The 17355-nt window shown below is 36.8% G+C and overlaps 1 protein-coding gene across 1 annotated transcript in view; it reads right to left on the reverse strand.

Moving 5' to 3' along the window:
- Nucleotides 1-17355, reverse strand: part of TDRD5 (tudor domain containing 5) — an 81425-nt gene that overhangs the window by 27836 nt on the left and 36234 nt on the right. Inside the window, exons 6-10 of the mRNA XM_003925326.3 lie at nucleotides 17057-17210; nucleotides 14462-14634; nucleotides 12534-12754; nucleotides 8135-8347; nucleotides 7747-7813 (exon numbers count right to left, since the gene is read on the reverse strand). Of these exons, the coding sequence (XP_003925375.2) occupies nucleotides 7747-7813; nucleotides 8135-8347; nucleotides 12534-12754; nucleotides 14462-14634; nucleotides 17057-17210 (828 nt within the window). The remainder of the gene's footprint in view (nucleotides 1-7746; nucleotides 7814-8134; nucleotides 8348-12533; nucleotides 12755-14461; nucleotides 14635-17056; nucleotides 17211-17355) is intronic.

Here is a 17355-nt window from a genome sequence, read left to right on the forward strand (position 1 = left end):
GAAGAACATGAGCAACTAATAGAAAATCTTACAGCTAGAGAGGCTGGGCGCAATGGCTCACGCCTATAATCCTAGCACTTTGGGAGACCAAGGTGGGCAGATCATGAGGTCAGGAGTTCAAGACCAGCCTGGCCAACGTAGTGAAATCCTGTCTCTACTAAAAATACAAAAATGAGTTAGGCATGGTGGTGCGTGCTGGTAGTCCCAGCAATTTGGGAGGCTGGCTGAGGCAGCATAATCACTTGAACCTGGGGGGTGGAGGTTGCAGTGAGCCAAGATCACATCGCTGCACTCCAGCTTGGGCAACAGAGCGAGACTGTTGCCATGGTGTGATCTTGGCTCACTCAAAACAAAACAAAAAAAACAAAAACAGTCTCTTTCTCAGAAAGGACATTACCACCTTCAAAGAAACATCTATTAAATTGACAGCTGACTGATCAGAAAACAGTAAGAGAAACCAGAAACCAGTAATGATATCTTCAGTGTGCTAAAGATACTAACTGCTAACCTAGAATTCTACACCTCATAAATACATTTTTTAAAATTATACTTTAAGTTCTGGGTACATGTGCAGAACGTGCAGGTTACATAGGCATACACGTGCCATGGTGGTTTGCTGCACCCATTAACCCTTCATCTACATTAGGTATTTCTCCTACTGTTATTCCCCCCTAGCACCCCACCCCGACAGGCCCCAGTGTGTGATGTTCCCCTCCCTGTGTCCATGTGTTGTCATTGTTCTATTCCCACTTATAAGTGACGTGTGGTGTTTGGTTTTCTGTTCTTGTGTTGCTTTGCTGAGAATGATGGTTTCCCGCTTCATCCATGTCCCTGCAAAGGACATGAACTCATCCTTTTTTATGGCTGCACAGTATTCCATGGTGTATATGTGCCACATTTTCTTTATCCATTCTATCATTGGATGGGCATTTGGGTTGGTTCCAAGTCTTTGCTATTGTGAAAAGGGCTGCAATAAACACAACCTGTGCATGTGTCTTTATAGTAGAATAATTTCTAATCCTTTGGGTGTATATCCATTAATGGGATTGCTGGGTCAAATGGTATTTCTATTTCTAGATGCTTGAGGAATCACCCCACTGTCTTTCACAAATGGTTGACCTAATTTATGCTCCCACCAACAGTGTAAAAGCATTCCTATTTCTCCACAGCCTCTCCAGCATCTGTTGTTTCCTGACTTTTTAATGACTGCCATTCTAACTAGCATGAGATGGTATCTCAATGTGGTTTTGATTTGCATTTCTCTAATGACCAGTGATGATGAGCTTTTCTTCATGTTTGTTGGCTGCATAAATGTCTTCTTTTGAGAAGTATCTGTTCATATCCTTCACCCACTTTTTGATGGGGTTGTTTTTTTCTTGTAAATTTGTTTAAAGTTCTTTGGAACCATAAAAACCCTAGAAGAAAACCTAGGTTATATCATTCAAGACACAGGCATGGGCAAAGACTTAATGACTAAAACACCAAAGGCAATGGCAACAAAAGCCAAAATTGACAAATGGGATCTAATTAAACTAAAGAGCTTCTGTATAGCAAAAGAAACTATCATCCGAGTGAGCAGATAACCTACAGAATGGAAGAAAATTTTTGCAATCTATCATCTGACAAAGGGATAAATACATTTTTCTACGGTAAGTGAAAAATATGTTACTTTTGGATAAACATAATTTTGCTACCAGCTGACCCTCATTAAGTAAAATCCTAATACACAGTTCAAATGAAGAAAAATGGGTCCAGAAGAAGGGTTTGACTTAAGAATAAAGAGCAGATAAATATGTAATTAAATCTAAATTGACATTTTATGCAATTTCTTGGGGGGTCAAAAATTGTAACATTACACAACAAATACAGGTCAGAAGCGTAAAGGAGTTAAAGTGATCTAATGTCCTTGCATTGTTATACATGTTTTACTTCCTAGAGTAATTATTAAAATAATACAGTGTATTACTTAGTGAATTATCTTAAAAATCTCTTCAAAATAAGGTGTGCATGGTGAGAAAAAACAGATATATAGTATACACAAAATAAAGTATAAGATTTAAACCTAGATATTTCAATTATTACAATAAATGTAATCGGACTAAACATTCTGACTGAAAGACAAAAGGTATTAGCCTGGATTTTAAAAAATACAACTATATATAGTTCATAAGAGACATCTATATGAAGATATGAAAGGGTTGAAAGTAGAATAAGTTTAAAAACACACCAGGATAATATTAAATAGAAAATGATAGAGTTACATTAATATACGACAAAACAAGTTTTAAAGCGAAAAGCATTAGTAGAAATAAAGAGGTTAACTTCATAAGGATAAAACATCTAGTCTGCCAGGAAGATAAAACATTTTTGAAATTCTATATGTACCTAATAACATAGCCTCAATTGTATACAAAATAAAAACTGAACTATAGGAAGAAATACACAAAATAATCATAAACAAAAACTACACTTCTTTCAATAATTACAGAGAAGCACACAGAAAAATCAAAAAGAGTAAGTTTCACCCACTAAAGTTGACCTTATGGTCATATATAAAAAATATTGCACACAATTGCAGAATGTACACTTTTTAAGAAGACATGACCATTTACAAAAAGTGATACTTTACTAGACCATCAAGCAGCCTCCTCATAGTTAAAGGGCTGATATCCAGAGGATGATTTCTGACCACAGTATATTTAACCACAAAAGGACAAATTAGAAAAATGTTTATAAACCAAGAAACTTCTAAATAATCTATGAATCAAACAAGAAAGCAAATATAAATTAGAAAACATTTTAACTGAACAATAATAAAACTACTACACAGCAAAACTTATGAGATCCACCTAAAGACTAGAAATAATCTAAGCTTGCACACGTCAGGAACTTGGGGAAAGAACAAAATAAACCCAAAGAAAGTAGAATTAAGGAAACAGTAAAAATAAGACAGAAATAAACAAAATACTAAAAAATGTTTATAACAGAAACAAGAAAGCCAAACTTGGTTCTTTGAACAAACTATTCAAAATGGCAAATCTCTCTCTCTTTAGATCCTTAAAAAAGACACAAATACATAGTTGGAGTGTATAAGGACGTATCACTACAGATGTCAACATCAAAAGGACAAAAAAATTATGAAGAATTTATGCCAAAAATGAAACTTTAAATGACATCAAAATAGTCGAGAAAGAATAAAAAATAAAAATTCTACTATAAATACATTTCAATCTTTTGTTGGAGTGGTGAAAGTTGAAACAAAATATTAAGATTAAAAAATTGGTCAAAATCTACAAGTGTTACATATAAACAATTATATATCAAGTTAAAAATTAAACTTTTGAATCATTTTATGATGTGTAGTCTTTTTATTTAATTATTAAAGTTTAAACCGCACTAAGACTTTTGGGATAGGTATATACTATTACATTAACATATGCTATGAAACCCAACATACAGTATTAGCGGCTTACTTTTAAAAGTTCTATGTCTTTCATATAAATTCAGAGAATAAAATTAAATCTTTTTTTTTTTTTTGAGACGGAGTTTCGCTCTTGTTACTCAGGCTGGAGTGCAATGGCACCATCTCGGCTCACCGCAACCTCCGCCTCCCGGGTTCAAGCAAGTCTCCTGCCTCAGCCTCCTGAGTAGCTGGGATTACAGGCAAGTGCTGCCATGCCTGGCTACTTTTTTGTATTTTTAGTAGAGACGGGGTTTCACCATGTTGACCAGGATGCTCTCGATCTCTCAACCTCGTGATCCACCCACCTCGGCCTCCCAAAGTGCTGGGATTACAGGCTTGAGCCACCACGCCTGGCCTAAAATGTCTTTTATATTTGCTTACATATTAATCATTTTCCATATTCATCTTTCTCATAGATCTGCATTACCGTCTGGTTTCACTTAACATCAGAATTGGAAGAACTTCCTTTAGTATTTCTTGTTCAAGATAGCTAGCGACAATCTCAGCTTTTACTTTTTGACGGTTTCTCCATTTCTTCATTTTGATAGATATTTTCACTAGATGCAGAATTCCAGCTTGACTTCTTTTTCTCTTTCAGACTTCAGTGTCGTTCCTTTTAATGGGAAGTCAGTTATTATTCATATTATTGCTCCCTGTATTTTCCGCCTTCTTGTTGCTTTCAGGATTTTCTCTTTTTGCTTTAGATTTCAGCAGTTTGATTATGATATGCCTAGGTATGGTTTTCTTTGTATTTATTCTGCTTGGAGTTTGTTGATATATGACCTCTTTGTGGAAATTTTTGGCCTTCCTTTTTTCCATCCTATTCTCTCAACTCTCTTTCTGGGACTCCAATTACATGTATGTAGTGTATCTGATCTTGAACCATAGATTTCCTTAGATCTCTGTCCATTTTCATTTTAATTATTTTTTATGCTCTTCTTCACACTGGATAATTTCTTTTGATCTGTTTTTAAAGTTCATAGACTCCTCCATTGTCTCCAAATCTGCTATTAAGCCTATCCAGAAACTTTTCATTTATTTCCCTTTACAACTCTGGAACTTACATTTATTTTAAATAGTTTCTTTCTGCAGAAATTCCTTCTCTGTTCCTCAGTGATGAGTAAATCTCACAGTCCTTGAACATATTCATAATAGCTGGTTTAAAGTCCTTGTCTGCTAACTGCAATGTCTGGGACATCTCAATGTCAGTTTCTACCAGCTACTTTTTTCCTTGAGTATATGTCACATTTTCCTGGGTTTTGTTTTGCATGTCTAGTGATTTTTAGTTGAACAGTAAACATTATCAATATGTTTGAGAGATTCTGGACTCTGTCACGCTCTTCTCAAGAGTGGTTTTGTTTTAGCCAGCAATTAAAACTTTCTGGACTTAAAACTCCCAACTGTCTCTTCTGCAGTCTGCAGCGACAGAAATCTCTGTCCAGTCACCTCAAATGCCAGCTGTTGATTTTTCACCAGGGCTACTGAGTTCTCCCCAGTACTTAGAAAGTTCAGTCGTCACCTAAGGATTTGGGCAGATCATATATACTGATTTGGGAACTCATCCATTCTGTGACTCCCTACCTTCAAGTATTTCTACCCTAAATTCTAGCTGTTCTGCCATTTCCAAACAATGTCTTATAATTCTGTAAGACAGCAAGACTGCAGATTAAGGTGTACCCTCAGAAAAGAAGTTTGAAAGGTCCTATTGCCATTTAACTTCTGCTTTTTTTTTGCCTACTTCTAATTTTGCTAATGGGCATAATAGTCTGTTGCTATTATGTTATTATAAAATGCATTAATTATTTTTGAAATCAGAAAAAAAGAAATAAAGTGAGATACATTCACTTAGTTAAAAACTTATTTATTGAGCAATTACCATGCACCAAGCCATTGCTCTGGGTACTGGAGATTCAGTGGTGAGCAAGCAGTTTCCCTGATTTCAGGGACTCACACTGTCATGCATAAACAAACAAGACAATACCAGATAGTGATAAGCATTATAAAGATACAACAAGGTTACAATGAATGACTTAAGTGAAGGGTTCATTTTTAATTGTCAGGTCAAAGTCCTTTTTGAGGAAATAACATTTGGACTTAAATTAGAATGACAAGGAGGACAACCATGAGATCACTGTGAATAAGCTATTCCAGTTATCCAAATGTACAAAAGCCCTAAGGCCAGAAGGAGTTTAGAAAGGAAGAAAGAAAGGCTGGGTGCAGAGGTTCATGACTGTAATCCCAGCACTTTGGGAGGCTGAGGCAAGCAGATCACTTGAGGCCAGGAGTTTGAGAACATGCTGGCCAACATGGTGAAACCCCACCTCTACTAAAAATATAAAATAAGCCAGATGTGGGGCACATTCTTGTAATCACAACTACTCAAGAGGCTGAGGCAAGAGAATTGCTTGAACCTGGGAGGTGGAGGTTGCAGTGAGCCAAGATCATGCCACTGCACTCCAGCCTCCTGGGCAACAAAGCCAGACTCTGTCAGAAAAAAGAACAAGAGAACAAAAAATGAAAGCTATCTGGCTGATATGAAAGTAATGAACACTGGCTACAATTGAGTCATAAATTGAGTTCCGTGCTTCCTGATGGCAAAATAGTAAAAAGAAATTTATTCAGAGCTAAAATGCACTCAAGAAAACAATATTGAATACAGACTTGCACAAAAAACATTTTGCATACATCGCTTCTAATAGTCAAAAATTAGAAGCAGTTTGAACATCAAACAATAAAAAAACGGTTAAGCAGGCTATGATGCATATTTACCTAACAGATAACACTATGAATCCATTAAAATTGACAGCTTAATAACACATAAAAGTACTTAACTCTATAATACTAAGCAAAAAAGCAGAATACGAAATATTATGATTACTATTTTAAGCAATGCTGAAAACCATACAAAAAACCCTTGCTCTGAACATCCAATAAAATAAACTGGAAGAAACATACACCAAATTTCTAAACTGTTTATGTTTGAGTAGTGGAATTATAGGTAATTTTGTTTTTCTTTACAGAATTTTTCAGATAAAAAGTATTTTTAAAATAATCTATTTGTATGTGAGCAACTGATGAGTTATTTAGATTAGGCAGACAAATATGGCATAATAAATGTGTAGGCATGCACTAGTAAGACTTCTGAAGGTAAAATACAAAGTTAGGTACATAAGATAATTATAACTACATAAACAAATGCACCTACATACATGAAAATGCCTCCTGATCCATTCCACCTCAAACCTCTGCCATGATGTTGCTAGAGAATTATCTTGAAAACGTGCATCTGCTAGAGAATTATCTTGAAAATATGTATCTGTCCATTTACATCCTTTAGTTGCTCCCCAGCCTCTAAAGGACAACAATGTTCAGACTTCTGAACATGGGTATTCACATTAGGCTCCTATTTCTTTGGTATTTTCTATATATACATATATAAATTATTATTATACTTTAAGTTCTGGGGTCCATGTGCAGATCTTGCAGGATTGTTAACATTGGTATACACATGCCAGGGTAGTTTGCTGCCTCCATCCCCCCGTCACCTACATTATGTATTTCTCCCAATGTTATCCCTCCGCAATCTCCCCACCAACCACTCTCCCTCCCCTAGCCCCCCACCCCCGACAGACCCGTGTGTGATGTTCCCCTCCCTGTGTCCATGTGTTCTCATTGTTCAACACCCACCTATGAATGAGAACATGCAGTGTGTGGTTTTCTGTTCTTGGGTCAGTTTGCTGAGAATGATGGTTTCCAAATTCATCCATATCCCTGCAAAGGACATGAACTCACCCTTTTTTACGGCTGCATCGTATTCCATGGTGTATATGTGCCACATTTTCTTTATCCAGTCTATCAATGATAGACTAGACATTTTCTACCATGTACCCAAGCTAGCTTATCCTATATTCTGTAGCCAAACAGAACTGCTTCAAATTTCTCCCATTTGAAATGTTTCATGCTACTCTCCCTTTGCTTGGAATGTCTTTTTTCATCCAGTTACATTCCTAATCTTCCTTCAAAGTGCCACTCAGATGCCTCCCCGATTACCTTGGACAGAAACAAGCAATCTTCCTTTATCATACACTCTTGAAACCTCTACTATAGCAAATTTTACATGGCATAACCATTTTTGTCTACATGTCTATCTTCCATACTCTATATACTGACTTCTTTGAGGGCTGGTTCTATGTTTTATCTTTGTATTCTGAGCATATAAAACTGTTCTTGGCACATAATAGGCACTGAAGTGTTTGCTGATTAAATGAGACAAGCAAACATACCTCTACTGGTCTCACCCAAGCCAAAGAACAAGGGATAGCCTGAGCTGGAAGCTTTGTGTAGCAGCACCTGCAATAGATAATCCAATATATAAGTTCAATCTTCCTGCTATGTAGAAGTACCTCTTAGCATGACCCAAAGAATCGCTTTCTTAGTAAGAAACTAAAATGTAGTCTCATGGTCCATTCAAAATTCAGTGTCATGTAAAAGACAATGCAAGTGTTACAATCCATCTGTGAAACTAAATGACCCAGTTGTTAAGCACTAAAAAGAAAGAAGAAAGGATTGGATGGAGGAAGGCAAGAGAAAAGAAAGATCAAAATCCCACAGATCTTCCACACTGTGATTCAAAATTTGATTCATCCATTGTTCTAATTCAATTCAACTCACTTGAGGAACCTCAGGGAGGACTTCTGAACAGTCCCAACATTTCCAAAGTCTGGGTAGAACACTTCAACTTCCTGTTTCCCAAGGACTCGATGGATAATGACCCGATACCACCACTTATCCTCAGAAATCCTCACACAACAGAGATGTCCCGGCTGAATAAAACATTCCGGCATGACATATCGATCAGAAACCAGCTGATTAGAATAACAGCGCCTGTAGAATTCCGTAATACAGAGAAATCAACAGGGGAAGAAAAAATTAAAGATAATTTTTATCAATGTATCAAGCCATAAAGTCTTGGCGAAAAGCAAAGAGAAAAATTTTGACTTTGTCATATTGTCAGTATTCGTTAATACCAATTAATTGTTTTTTTTTCCTTATCTGAATCCCTTCTCTTCATCAACAAACTTCTTCAAAGATAAACTTATACACTCATTTTCTGATCTCACATTCTCTGCTAGATAGGATGTATCCCGACTTCATTCCCCAGCACTTCCTAGGATGAATTAGTTTTAAGACATCAATGACCTGGTAATTCCCAAATCCAGCAGCCTCTCTCTTCAGGCTTCAATACGCATCATCTTGCTGCAGTGTTACCCTGTCCTCTTTCAAACCCTTTCCTAGTTTCTAAGACACGATGCACTACTTCTTTGTCAATAGCTACTTTTTTTTATTGGCTCTGTATTGCCTTAAATGTTGAGGTTCACTGGGGTCTCATCTTTAGGAAGTATAACAGAAGTTTAGGCACCAATAACCTGGGTCCAAATCCTGACTCCATCATTTACTAGCTGTGTGGCAATCTTTCTGTGCTTCAGTTTCCTTGCTGAAGATGAGGATGATAAAAATAAAGTATCTGCTAAAACATCTGAGAGTTTAGGACAGTGTACAAATACAGTAAGCACTCAAATATTAGCTATTATTCTTGCTATATACTGTCTCACCCATTTCAAGTCTTATACCACACTACTGATAAATTGTTAATTCTCAATCCATCTCTAGAAGACCCCGCATCCTTTCTGCACTTCAAAACTTGAGTATTTCCAACTATATGAAAGACAGGCTGTTGTTCCTCAACACCCTTTTTCCCCTTTCCCTTTCCTCTAATAATAGATTCCTCCAAATTCTAACTGGGTAAACGGCCATTCACATTTCCCAAGCTCCCCTGCATCTAACTGTGGCTACGTGAATACTAAATTCTGGCCAATGGGATATGAGGAAAAGTATACATAGTTAAAATGAGTACATGCAATGCGTATTTTACCCACAGTTTTAAGAGTGAAAATTCCGGGTTGTGTCTTTCAATAAAACAGGTGTCTCTCAGCCCCCACTTCTGTTTCCTCGTCCCACTAGCTGGAAGGAGGACCCGGACCCAAGACCACATGAACAAGGTCAACACACTATTCTGGAGCAGCAAGATTCTACACCTGTGTCTCTCTCAACACAGAGCTATTGTATCAGCATGCATTGTGTATATTTGGACTACTATGGGAAGAAGAAATAAACTTTTATCTTCTTTAAGCTACTACAGTGAAGTTATATCTGATGGTGGCTAAACCTAATTCTAACTAATACCATCTATTCAACATTGCCAATGACTCCCACGGTCAACTTCTATTAAGAAGTTTTCACCCCAGCTCAAACCTACCTTGTCTCTAAAGCAAACCGTTTTCATTGTCTCCTTCTCTTCTCAACTCCCGTCTTGTCACCTGACCATTTTCATTTTCCCAATTTCTCTCTTCCTTTCTATTCTTGCTCTCATCAAAGCTAGTCCACTAATAGTTCTTCGTTCCTTCACTCCATCTCCTACTCTGCAAGTAGGGGTATCTTCCTAAAATACAAACTGTTGATGTCCTTCCTTTCTTAAAAACATCAGTGCTTCCCCACTGTCTATAGAATAAGAGAAAACATCTTCCCATGGTATTCAGAATCTAGCTTTTTCTTAGTCTTCCAGCATCACATCCAGTCACTGTTTCCCCGTTCCTGACTCCTGCAACCTCACCTGGTGCTAACGTTACTCACTTATGCTTGTTCCCAGGGCATACCACTTACTCCTTTGTTAATGTTGGCCTTGGTTCCAGCAACTGGACCTGAATATACCCACTCACAAACTCCTTGACTGGCAAATGCTTTTCTTGTGAGACCTAGCTCAATTATCTCTTTTGTGAGGCTTTCCTCAACCTTGCCCAGGCAGAACAACTCCCTTTAACAATATCCCATGTATCTCCCATCTTCTTAGCTAATCATGTTATTCACAAAGGCAAAGACCACGTCTTACTTATCCTTGTAGTGCAAGTGCCTCAACATTCTGACACTAAACACAATACAGTATTTTTTTCAGTACATTTTTTACATTTACAGTTGTTGGGTTTTTTTTTTTTTTTCCAAGACAGCCTGTTGCCCAGGCTGAAGTGCGGTAGCATAATCATAGCTCAATGCAGCCTCGACTCTCCTGGGCAGCTGGGACTACAGACATGCACCATCATGCCCAGATAGTTTTTAAATTTTTTGTAGATACAGGGTCTCACTATGTTGTCCAGACTAATCATCAACTTCTGGGCTCAAGCAATCCTCCCACCTTGGCTTCCCAAAGTGCTAGGTTTACAGGCATGAACCACACTGTACCCAGTCAACAGTATTAATAATAATAGCAGCCAACATTTGGGCTAGGCTCTAAGTACTTTAATTTTCACAACTCTGTGAAGTAGGTACTATTTGCTCATTCTGGAGATTAGACAACTAGGCCCAGAGAAGTAAAGTAACTTTAAGGTCACAGAGCCAGTGAGTGTGCTTTTAAAACATGTACAAACATCTCATAGGCATACTGAATTGGAATACATAATATTTTTACCAAGTGTTTATGCTACTTACATTATGCCAGGTGTTCTGGAGTAGTTGAATATGTAATGTTGTCAAATTAAAAACATGGAATGTTTTTTGAGATACAAAATATTCTTCTGTGACAACAATATATAAATCAGACATTGTTCATGAATAAATCTAAAGTGGTTGAAAATGTCCACATTTTATATGGTGTTTGCTAATTTTGCTTTTACAAAGGACAGTTTTTAGTAGAGAAAAGAGATAATATAAGTCAGTAGTTCTCAAAGCATAAAATCACAAACATGACTTTTACCTGGAAGATGAACTAGCCACTTCTTTGATATCATTTTTGCTTGAAAGAACCACTAGCAAGTTATGTTTATTCAGCCTTGGGTATCTGACACAGATTTTTCAAAAATGAAGCAAGCTTGTTACTTCAAGCAAAACAAATCACAGTACACACTGTCAATGATAAAGAACAAACTTGCAAGTAAAAGGATTTTGGAAATGTTGCATCCACCACTGTTAACTTGACAGCTTCCCAAAACTAAATACTTTTCTGATGAGATCAATGATAATATTTTTATACTACGCCAGGCGTCCCCAAACTACGGCCCACAGGCCGCACGCAGCCCCCTGAGGCCATTTATCCGGCCCCCCTCCGCACTTCAGGAAGGAGCACCTCTTTCACTGGTGGTCAGTTAGAGGAGCACAGTATGTGGCGGCCCTCCAACGGTCTGAGGGACAGTGAACTGGCCCCCTGTGTAAAAAGTTTGCGGACGCCTGTACTACATAATGAAATGTGTCAACCATTTGGAAGATCTGCTTACTTCAGTGAACTAGTTATTTTCCAAATGACCAATACATGATGTTATAAAATTGTATGATCCACTCAGGGCTAGTTTGAATCCATGCTTAGAAGCAGCTTTGTGCTTCCTTTAATATTCTGCTGTTGCCATCCTGAAATTATAATTTTTAAACAGGGAGCCCTGCATTTTGATTTTGCACCAGGGCCAGCAATTACACAAACCAGTCTTAGATCCATTCAAAGTGTAATGGCAGACCAATGGATTTTAACATAATAGAGTATGAAAAGTTCAAATTCCAAATAACATTTGACAAACTACCATTTGTCAAGTTTTGGCATACTATCAAAAAGGAATATTCACAATTTTCTGAAAAGAGAAATTTGTGAAAATACTTTTTCCCAAACTACATATTGGTGTGAGGCCAGATCTCTTCAGATACTTCAAGCAAAACAACATATCTCAACAGATTATATGCAGAAGCAAATATGAAAAATGAACTTTCTTCTATTAGGCCAGATATTAAAGAGATCTACAAAAATATAAAACAATGCCTCCCTTCTAAATATTTAAAGAAAAAAGTTTTCATAAAAATGTTCTTTATATTAACACAGGATTATTAAAATTTTACAGTTTTAATTTTTATACGATAAATACTGATAAACAAAAGCTCTCTTAGGTTTTTAATTTTTAAGAGTCCTGAAACCAAAATGTTTGAGAACTGCTGATTTAAGAGATATGTGTAAAACACCCTGAAAACAACAGACTCCTACCGCATTTCAATCATCATGTCTTCGAGTAACTCTGATGAATCCCTGCTATAGATCCGGATGTAGAATTGACTAGGAGAGATGATATACTCCACAAAGACCCCCACAAGGGAACTGGTGTCTAATGGTGGGAGTCTGCATAATTTCTTGTCACGCACAGCATCTGGCGGGATGTCATGATCTGCCATTGCTGGGTTGAGCTGTGATTTGTCTATTTCCACTTGCTGTAAGTTAGGGGGAAAAAAACCATTAAAAATCTCTTGGTGACATTTCAAATCCCATGGCATTGTTCTCAAAGTATATTTCATGAATCACCTTTATTGGAATCACTTGGGATATTACAAAAATGCAGATTCTTAGACTCTATCCTAGACTGATTCAGAATGCCTGGGAATGGGGCCCAGAATTATGCATTCAAAAAAAATTCCCTGGGTGATTCTTACCTATGTTAAAATATAAAAAATACTGCCTTATGACATTAGGTATAGAGTTTAAAAGTGTGTCATACAACTGCCCTATACAAAATTGAAAATATGATACTTCAAACATATCGACAGTCAAACCTAACTTTAACAGGTTAAATTTCAGACAAGTCTTCCAATCAAAAGCAGGATTTCTCAAATACTCTCATTCTGAAACATATTGTTTTCCTTTAGACCGTCAATCGTCCTCCGGAAAATACAGAAAGCTCTCCAAACAAAACTTTTCATCTCACGCCAGTTAAAATGGCGATCATTAGAGTCAGGAGACAACAGATGTTGGAGAGGATGTGGAGAAACAGGAACACTTTTACACTGTTGGTGGGAGTGCAAATTAGTTGAACCATTGTGGAAGAAAGTGTGGTGATTCCTCAAGGATCTAGAAACAGAAATACCATTTGACCCAGCAATCCCATTATTGGGAATATATCCAAAGGATTTAAAACATTCAACTATAAAGACACACGCACACGTTATGTTTACTGCAGCACTCTTCACAATAGCAAAGACTTGGAACCAACCCAAATGCCCATCCAATGATAGAATGGATAAAGAAAATGTGGCACACGTACACCATGGAATACTATGCAGCCATAAAAAGGACGGATTCATGTCCTTTGCAGAGACAAGAATGAAACTGGAAATCATCATTCTCAGCAAACTAAGACAGGAACAGAAAACCAAACACCGCATGTTCTCACTCACTCATAAGTGTTGAACAATGAGAACACATGGACGAAGGGAGGGGAACACCACACACCGGGAACCATTGGGAGGTGGAGGACTAGGGGAGGGATAGCATTAGGAGAAATACCTAATGTAGATGATGGGTTGATGGGTGCAGCAAAGCACCATGGCATGTGTATACCTATGTAACAAACCTGCACATTCTGCACACCCCAGAACTTAAAGTATAAAAATAATAAAAAATGTTCCTTCCATGAAAGAAGTCAGGTAGAGAGGGTAGATGGGACAAAGAACAAGCAACGATTTCTTAATAACAACAAAATAAGTAATGGGAGATAAGAACACAAAAAGGGAGAACTGTGTGTGGAGATCCAATAAAAGAAAAAAAGAATAAAAGCACCCTATAACTGAGGATGGGTGGAGAGGTAACTTGCAGCAGTGTTAAAGCACACAGCCAAAATGGAGCCTCTCAATTTTTCCCTATAAAACCCCTGCAGGTTTTCAAGACATCATCATGAGAGAGCTGTCAACTATTAAAACCATCAGAAAACTTTTAAAATAAGCCTTGAGGAAATACAAGTTATATAAAAGACAAAATTAGAAAGAATGCTTTATGACCTAACTTTAGTACAAAGATATGATCCCTTCTAAGAAATGATGTATCAAGAAATAAGACTTTTCTAAAAAGGATTTTGGTTTAAAGAAACACGCATTCACTTTCCATAACGCTGAATCTCCAGTGCACAGTCTTTAAAACTCACTCACCAGCTGTAAAGGCTTTACCACCAGATTAGGCTTCTTGCAAATTTTCTGTTGTGGCTCTTTTTGGTTTTCTGAAGGACGATTCCATGTAGTCTCTTTGACAGTAGCGGTAGACAATGAATTTCTAGGTGGACTGGAGACATAAGCTTTGGCTTCTATTTTCTTATCTGATTGAACTAAACACAAATTTCTGACTGATGAAACAACTCCATCTGAAATGGCCAATAGAACAGCCTACACATATTTGTTAAAATAGCTGTACGACTGTTACTAAGCACCTTCAACAAACCAGGTGCTAGAAAGACAATAATAAATGAGAGATACAAATCTGTCCTTGCAGACCTTTCAAGTGTGGCAAAATATAAGGGAAGTTCTAGATGGGAACAAATCTTAAATTATTTGTGCTGGGGGAGGGAAGCTTGTGATATGATAACGTTTCTTAAACTTTAGTAAAAGAATTTTTTTAGTATCTTGATTTTTCAATTTACTTTTTGTTCAAATTAAACAGTGAACATTCTTTGTTGCTTAACATAGAGTGTATGTAACTACTCAATATTCCATAATAGAATCCCCTAATTCTTAGGGAACTTTCAAGTTAATCATGTAAAGTACACTACAAGATGATATAACTACAAGAGACTGGCACATTAAAACAAGACTCCAGGCTGGGCGAGGTGGCTCATGCCTGTAGTCCCAGCACTTTGGGAGGCCAAGGTGGGCGGATCACAAGGTCAAGAATCTGAGATCAGCCTGGCCAGTAAGGTGAAACCCCATCTCACTAAAAATACAAAAAATCAGCCCAGCGTAGTCCCAGCTACTCAGGATGCTGGGGCAGGAGAATCGCTTAACTTGGGGAAGCGGAGGTTGCCATGACCCAAGACTGTGCCACTGCACTCCAGCTTGAGCAACACTGTGAGACTCAATCTCAAAAAGAGAAAAAAAGAAAAAAAAAAAAAGACTCCAGATAGACCTACAAGCATGGTAGTTCCTAAAAAAAATGAAGATATAAGTACACAAAGATGTAGGCACAAACATATTCGTCACTGTATCTTTTTTTGTGATTGTGAAAAATGGAGACACAATCAGATGTCCACAGTGGTTTTACTTTCTTATGCTATGAAAATGATGCACATTCATTTGAAGTAATACTCCATACCCATACAACACTGTTTTTCACTGTTAGTACAGTATTCAATAAATTACAGGTGATATTCAACACTTTATTAAAAAATAGGCTTTGTATGAGATGATTTTCCCAACTATAGGCTAATGTAAGTGTTCTGAGCACATTTAAGGTAGGCTAGGCCAAAGTGTAATGTTCAGTAGGCTAGGTATGTTCAATGCATTTTCTACTTATGATGGATTTATTGGGACAGAATCCCATCATAAGTTGAGGAAAATTTGTATTTATATGCTACTGTTTTGTGCAGGAAGAATTATACATGTAATAATTAGCTATATCCTGTAGAAGAGGTCCAGAAATATACAGACTAAAACTATTAATGCTAGTGACCTCTGTATTGTTGGAATTGTTTAGATAAGCACATGCATCTTTTATGATTTAAGAAAAAAGTCTGTCTATGTCTTACATATTCACTGGAAAAAAGTCTGGCAGGCTATATAAACATTCTAACATCATTATTTTTTAGGGGGGTTAAAATAATAGAAAATGTTCTCTCTTTACTCATCTGTGCTGTTCATATATTTTCAGAATGAACATGAGTTACTTTAATAATCAGAAAAATCAATAAAGGTAGTTACTTTTGGAAAAAAAAACCTGTACATCATAACCACTCATACAAGCTTATGAAAATACAAGTACCATACTACGACCTGGTTTTGCGAGGTGTTGCCATTGGAGAAACTGGGTAAAAGGTACATGGGATCATGCTGTATTATTTCTTACAACTCCAAGTGAATCTAAAATTATCTCAATAAAAACTTCAAAAGAAAAAGAAGCCCCCCACCCCCCCCCCCAAAAAAAAAACTCAAGTGCCCTAAACACAGTATTATCCTGGAGTGGATACAGAAACAGAAAAAGGACATTCTTGGAAAAACTAGTAAAATCAGAATATAGTCTGGAGTTTAGTTACTAGCAATTTACTAATGTTCATTTCTTAGTTTTGATAAATGCATCATGGTAATATATGACATATTAGATGAAACTGGATGAAAGGTGTTTTGGAACTCTGTACTACAGACTTAATGATTTTTCTGTAACACTAAAATGATACGAAAATTAAAAGTTTACTTTAAAAAATACAAGTGCTGGGTCCCGGCGCATACCCATTTATTCTGCATCTCTATATATTTCTAAAAAGCTTCTGTTGCATGGCCTGAGTTAAGAACAACTGCATTATCAAATCAAAAATTTACAAACTTTATTTCCTTAAGCATAAAAATATCTAGACAATGAAGAAAGTAAAAATTTAAAATTAAGATTGTTTTAATACAGATTAACCTTATTATAATGAATACCACCAGAAAGGAGGTCATTATATATGAAACATTTCATGGCTAGGCATTATTTCATGTCTTGTCTTTGTCCTCATAAAGACAATAAAAATGAGGTTTGCATCGTACTGTGGGTCTACTCACCAGGAGGCAGAGGCTTCTTATCAGCATCAAACACTACTAAGTCTTGCTGTCCCTCCCTGAACTCAACACGGAGAATGTCACTAAGAGCTCCAACAAGTTCTGTCACATTTAAGAAGCCCAATTTTTTTGGTGAAAGTTGCTCCTGAAAAATTACCTGTCAGAAAAAAAGCAGTAATTACATGAATCAGCATTACATAACAGAAATGTAACATACATAGCTGTCCTTGGACAATGCTTTAATTTGAATTTAGCCAAACTAAACCTTTAAGGGTCAATGAACTCAAGTATTACAGAGTAAA

This window comes from Saimiri boliviensis, chromosome 19 (genome assembly GCF_048565385.1).
Source record: "Saimiri boliviensis isolate mSaiBol1 chromosome 19, mSaiBol1.pri, whole genome shotgun sequence".
NCBI lineage: Eukaryota > Metazoa > Chordata > Mammalia > Primates > Cebidae > Saimiri > Saimiri boliviensis.